The 6,464-nt window shown below is 46.7% G+C and overlaps 1 protein-coding gene across 1 annotated transcript in view; it reads right to left on the bottom strand.

The window, feature by feature from the left end:
- Positions 1-294: 294 nt before the first annotated feature.
- The window catches only part of RBL1 (retinoblastoma-like 1), a gene marked incomplete at its 5' end in the record, with an annotated part of 17,083 nt that continues 10,913 nt past the window's right edge, over positions 295-6,464 (bottom strand). Inside the window, 6 exons of the mRNA XM_008949161.1 lie at positions 295-463; positions 748-914; positions 1,322-1,488; positions 2,996-3,080; positions 3,269-3,340; positions 4,812-4,988. Coding sequence (XP_008947409.1) covers positions 295-463; positions 748-914; positions 1,322-1,488; positions 2,996-3,080; positions 3,269-3,340; positions 4,812-4,988 — 837 coding nt within the window. The remainder of the gene's footprint in view (positions 464-747; positions 915-1,321; positions 1,489-2,995; positions 3,081-3,268; positions 3,341-4,811; positions 4,989-6,464) is intronic.

Here is a 6,464-nt window from a genome sequence, read left to right as displayed (position 1 = left end):
AACTGGGCTTGAGAACAGCCCATATGGCTTTCCACAGAAAGAAAGTTCTTTTGCCAGAACAGCACAAGCAGTGTAACTTAGAGCACAGCGTGGCCTCTGGGAACCAAGACCATCACCACCTCCCACCCTCTGGCACGTGCAGCTCAGCGCCTGCTTTCTGCAGCCTGTGGAAGTCAGGTAAAAGTTCAATGTTAAAGAAACCTGGCAGTTGTCTGAACACAAAAATGAGAAATAAATAGCACAACAGCTGTCCCCAAGTCCGTAGCTTTCAGGCCCCACTGCAGACAGGCAGTTCTAATGGTTTGCTCTTTCACTGACGACATCCTGGAGACGTTTGAGTAGAATGTCATCGTTTTCCTGGCAGAGTCGCTTTGTGGGGGACTCAGTGTCACTATCAATTGTTATTGCTCGCTTCTTACTCCTGTGTTCACCTTGTTTTATCATATTGTTGATGTCCTTCAAACTCTGCAGTCAAGATAAAAAAAAATAGTGAGTTACTTCGACTCCATTTCAAACTTGCTCTGGTTTTCAGTCATCCAAAACCAAAGTGTTACTCTGAACCCCTTTGCTGGGTGAGTGGACTCTGTATAGAGAATTCTACCGTTCACTGCAAACTGAGACACCGAAGCGCCACCTCACTGCATCACAACACACCCCAGCCAGGAGACTGACTCACCCCCTCCCACGCCCAGCCCCCTCACCTTGGAAGGGCTGCCGTGGAACCTGTAGCCCCCCCCCAGCCCCCGCCCCTTGGAAGGGCTGCCGTGGAACCTGTAGAGCAGTGCTGAGCGGGGCGTCAGGCAGGCGCCGTTCTTGTGGGGCGAGACGTACACGGAGTGCTGCTGGGAGACCCGCCGGGGGGACCCCGCCTGCGGCCGGACGCTGGGGAACGGCGACAGCGGCGGCGCCTCCACCTGCACGGGGACAAGGGCACGGGGACTGAGCCAGAAGATGCTTCTGAGAGGTAACGCCACAGAAGGAAAGGTCAATACACTTCCAGGTCTTCTGTGGAAGCTTTTAACCCCTGACAGTTAAACAGCAGAGCAAGTATCCACCACAGAACAGATGCTCCACGGCCATTTGAGCAAATGGGTGTTGTGTCGACATCAAGAAGCTGAGACCAGGGTTGTAAACTGAACTGAATCTGCATTTGTCCTCTTAAAAGGCTGTTAAAGCAGATCCTTGTACCATTACCTACAACTTTGACTTCTGTAAGCACAAGGTGAGTAACAGAACAAAATTCACATGTGTTTAACTGTCAGGAGAAATGACTTTGTGTCCAATTATTAGATAGAGCAAAATTCCCAAATACTTTACTTACCACGTGATCCTGGTTTGTGATGTCGTACTTCAGTGCAAAGGATCTTACTCTTTCTACATAGACTGTGTTGTAAAACTTAATGAGATCTCCTCTCTCCTCTGTTCCCAGCTCACTGGAGTTCTCTGCTGCAGGTCTTCCCGAGGAAGTGCCAGTTTTCACAGACCAGTCTAACAATAAGAGACAGCTTCAGATTTCAGAAACACATCATCAGCAAACTGGATGCTTCAGATTCAAGCCTGCAGCATCTAACTCGCCCACAAAGCGACTAGCTGAGAGGAAGAAAGGTGCTTCAGAGAGGAGCAGGCTGTGCTGCAGGTGGCTATGGGCTGAGGAGCAGCTACAAATCACTGCTAGCAGGCGAGGGGATTATGGCTAAAGAGGCCAACCTAGATCTTTCTGCCAAACTGGGAAACAGCTGTAGGAAGACCTGTAGCACAACTGACCCCTCCTCCCTTGCTTGTTCTGGGGAGTGGTACAAAGTCGTTTGCAGCCACACAGCAAGTACATTCTGTCAACATTCCCTCTCCCCTGACTAAGCTGAGCTGCTACTGAGCACAACCTTCATCCTCTGCACTGCTTACTGCCAAGCAAAGCAGGGCAACACAGAATAAAGTCTCACCACCACTGCACTATGAGACACCAAAAGCTTCAGCTGACACCTGTTAACTGTGACAATTTGGTGTATGTGCCTCATGTCACAACACAAGCACTTGGTCCTGTAAGCTAGTGTCAACAAAGCAGGAATCAATACTAGATAAAGGAGGCACGAGTCCATTATGTGAAGAAAAGGTCTGGAAGGTAAAGCAACTGGAAAACTTGGTAACCGAGTACATTTGTTGGACAAAACACTGGAGCCCAGTGCCAGTTCAGATCCTGCATGACACCGAAGTATTGTGGAGCTGGAGGACAGGAGGCTGAACCTACAAGAGCTCAGCCCTTCCCTGGATCCCAGTGGAGTTCTCAAAGGCATTTAAAGAATGGCTCCAATGCTCCTTCAAACAGTGGAATCCCACCCACAGTGGGAATTCACCATGTCTTCTACATCTGTGTGTCCTGGCTGCAGGTCTGCTCTGCTCAGGGGTTCATACATGGGCCTGTGAGTTCTCTGTTTGCTGATACATCACTAAAAAAGGGCATGGCATAATTTTCATGCTCTTCTCAAATACTACACTTATCCCTTTTCTCCTCTAACCAAGAGCAACCAAAATATCAACTATTTCAAGGAAACCTGAATGTAATAAAAATGACTCTCTAAGACCACCATTATTATTTTCTGAAACAAGTTCTCCCTATTTAAGGCTTCAGGAGAGGTGACAGTAAGAAAGAAACCCTGCCATAATATGCCAGGTTTTGTTTATCTTTCTCTGTTAACTGTTGCTGTCCAGTGTCACTGACATGCTAAGGAAACACTTTAACCTCTAGCAACAAAACTAAAGGGGAAAAAAAACCAAAACATTTTTTCCAACCAGGATGTGATTTCCCACATCTAGCACACTGACAAGTGTGGTACTGACAGGCTGTTGACAAGACAGTGTCTTTTTCACCAATACATTTCTTTTTCTTTAATACATTTAAAACTGAAAAATTTTCACTTCTCCTTATTACTTGACAGTTTAGTTCTTTAAAAGCCATAAAAGCAGTTTTAAGAACAGCAGGTTACTTGGCTGTACTCGCCTTCTGTCATCTCCACATCTTGGTTTGCATTTTGGTCCAACGGGACATCAGAAGAAGTACTCCTCAGCAAGACACTCCTATAGACCTACAGGACACCAGGAAAAAAAAACACCCATGTCAAGCAAATCAAGCCAGAAGACTGGATAAAATTCATCAGAGTAAGACTGAATGTAACACTGCAGAGGCTCTGGCTTGCCCCTCACCAGCATGACCTTTTGAAATGCCACCTCTAGCTGGGATTTTTCAAAAGGAAAGGCAGTGTGATTTACTCACGTGGCTGTTTGCTTGTGGCTGATTTCTGTAACTTCTCATTATGTCCTGAAACGTTCTCTCCTCTTTGGATACCTGGAGGGAAAAACAAACAAGCAGGTTATGGGAGGGCAAGAACAGCAAGGTCAGGCTGCTCAGGTCCTGTCTATTCAATTAGCTTCCCTCTGCAGAACTTCTCCATCAGGATTCCCATGAAGGTGTAGCTTTAAAACTTAGTTCTGGTGATGAGTAAATCCAAACCCAAAGTGTTTCCCTTGTCCAGGCCTTGTTTCTTAGCTACTGCAGACTTTTGCCTATGATGCCTAGGAATTATTCCTTCTCTGACTTATCTTCTAACGACAGTAATAATTAAAGAAGGGAAATGTTAAGTCAAAAATGTATTTGTAAATTTGAAAACTGGGCCCCTTGACTTTTCTAAACAGGAAGTGAGGAAATCCTGAACAACACACTAGGCAGGCACATACACAGATGCAATTTCAGCTCTCTTCTGTACTTCAAAATACTTCCTTTGTTAAAGGCCTTGTTTTTTCAGCCACACGTCTGTAACTTTAGTAGCAGATGAGCAACAACGTTTGTAGTAGGAGCCAGGAGAGAATGTACTGAGGTCTCTGGCTAAATGGCCAGGTCTCACACTGCACTGGAGACACAGTCTGTATTCAGCAGAACCCAGTGAAACAGCTGCCACGACAGAGTGCAGAGCACTGACTGCTCAGTGGTGTGGCTTTCCACAGCTGTCAGTACTGGTGCCACACGAGCCTAAGCTGTGCTGCGGTTAGAGAGCACAGGTAGCCACAACCCAGACCTCAGTTTCCTTCCACACACAGCACTCCTCTTCACTCATCTTCCTCAAGAAAAGGTAATCCATCCAAAATGCTTTAGAGGAGCCTGGGCTTACTTTCACTTCCCTGAATTTGTGTCTGTATGGGACTCGGTGGCCACTGTAACCATCGGCTCTCAGGTCGAGTCAAACCAATACCCAGTTCCATCATCAAACTGAGTAGCACCTTAGATCAATGCTGGCAAATTGGGCAGGAAATGAAGCATGACTAACAGGCAACCAGTTCAATTCCTCAACCTGAATCTGCAAGAGCTATAAGGATTTTTGTGGAAGAGCAGCTTTCCATCTATCGGGTTGTGAGCTCCTGCAGAGGTCTGCACATGCACAGTTCTGTAACTGCAGTGGTGTTTTTAGTTCAGATTACACAGATCAGGAAGATGAACAGGACAGAGACAGCTCTGGGGCAATGAGGCCACACGCTGCTTTGGCTGTGCTGAGCTGTGCTCACTTGGGAAGAAAAGCAAAGTCCTCTCTTAACCAGCTGGCTGGTTGATGGAACTACTGATACAATGCAAAACAAGGAAAAAATGATACAATGCAAAACAAGGAAAAAATGATACAATGCAAAACAAGGAAACAAGAAAGTGCTTCTTGGAAGGACTTCTCCCTTCCCTCCAGAGCATGAGTACAGCAAACGAATTATAAACTGTCACCACAACTCACATATTCCGTGGACACAGAATCCCCTGAATTTTAAAACACTGTTACCTTTGCCATGATATAAAAGGCACAGAGGAGGAGCTGGTCCAAATGCCTGTCCTTCATCAGATCAGCACAGTGAACCAAGGTGAACTCAAAGCAGGTCCAGATCTTCCTGCGCAGGTCATTGGACACGTCCAGCCTCAGGCACAGGTCCCGCAGACGCACGCTGGCCAGGTGGTAAACCTGGGAGAGACAGGGAGGAGTCCCACCCAGCCCAGAGGAACCCAGTCTGCAGACTGGAACTCTTCTGTATCTAAACAGTTAATTTCTGCAAAACGTCCCCCCTCGGCCCCAGCCAAGCTCTTCAGAGACTACAGCACCCACTCCTCAGATGCTGGGTCTCCAACGCCTGCAGGAAATCCTCTTACAGCCATGGCAACTGCAGCTTCTGTACCACACCACCCACTGGCACTGACACCTCCACCAAGCACGAGGAAGGGACACACTTTAATGAAGTCTAACCTTAGATTAGGGAGCTGACTGATTTTTCCCCTCCCCCCCCCTCTTTTTTGGTTACCAAAGATCTGTCTCAAAACCTGAAGTAACTATCAGGTGCAGCATGACCCTTCTTCCATTTATTTCAGAAGTTGTCCCTTCATGGATAGTCATTAGGCACATTATTTATGCTGGAAAGCAGAAAGTTAGTTTCATTTTCACTTGCTCTACTAAACAGGAACAAGAGAGGAAAGAAAAATATCATTTTGAACACAATCACTATAAATAGGTCAAAATTTAGAGACCAACTCAAGTTTTCAGTTCTCCTTCATAACTAAGAGGAATACATTGCCTACCAGCTGGTTTGTTAAATACACAGCTACAGCAGCAGCATTCCCCAGCTGAGAGTAAAGCTCCCAAAACACAACGTGAGCTCACGCCTGGCAGCTGGCTAGTCAATTCTCAATCCACTCTCAGAGGCAGACTGTCCCCACCAAAATCAAAGAACCAGGAGTTCAGACACAGGATGTGGCTTTCGAGTGTTTCCAGGGATTAGTTTCTGTGTGAAGATTTGTCTTAAAGATTGTTCAGTGTAGCATTCTCTAGGTTTACACCACAGGTACCCTAAAAGGGGAAAACCTCTAAAAGCTTCTCTAGTAAGGAAAGAACAGGAAAAGAATCTTCTACTACTTTTGAGAGATTAACTTAGGCAGATACTCTTTGCAGGCATTTAGGCAAGTTAGCCCTGCTGCCTCCACAGACCCCTCACCACAGTCCAAACTGGAAATGAAAGCAACTAGAAAGAAGCAATCTGAACTTTCTCTGAAGCAGTCAGCTCTTTCCAGTACCAACAGTATCAGCACTACTGGGTAGACCCCAGAACAGTACAAGTGAGAACCTCCCAACACTGGATCCAGAACAGTGCAGTTTTGAATGAGAAACACTCGGGAGAATAATCTCCTCTCTGATCCATTTAACCCTTGCCAACGTGGCAGGCAGTAAAAATAGGCAAAAGTACCCACAGTTCTCAGGCAGTTATTTATAGAAGCTGCAAATTAAAAGAACAAACCCATGGACCACCTCACAGGGAGGGGGAAAACTGGATTCTCTGCAGCGGTTGGCAGCATCCCTTCTCCTCCCAGGAGGGCAGGAACTGCTCCTGGCAGAGGCAAGGTGTGGGAAGGCTGGTGGGTAGGGCCTGCTGGAGGAGGAAGGTTCAGCCGG

Source organism: Merops nubicus, unplaced genomic scaffold (genome assembly GCF_000691845.1).
Source record: "Merops nubicus isolate BGI_N331 unplaced genomic scaffold, ASM69184v1 scaffold28581, whole genome shotgun sequence".
In the NCBI taxonomy this organism is placed as follows: Eukaryota; Metazoa; Chordata; class Aves; order Coraciiformes; family Meropidae; genus Merops; species Merops nubicus.
This window is presented reverse-complemented; position numbering and strand designations above follow the sequence as displayed.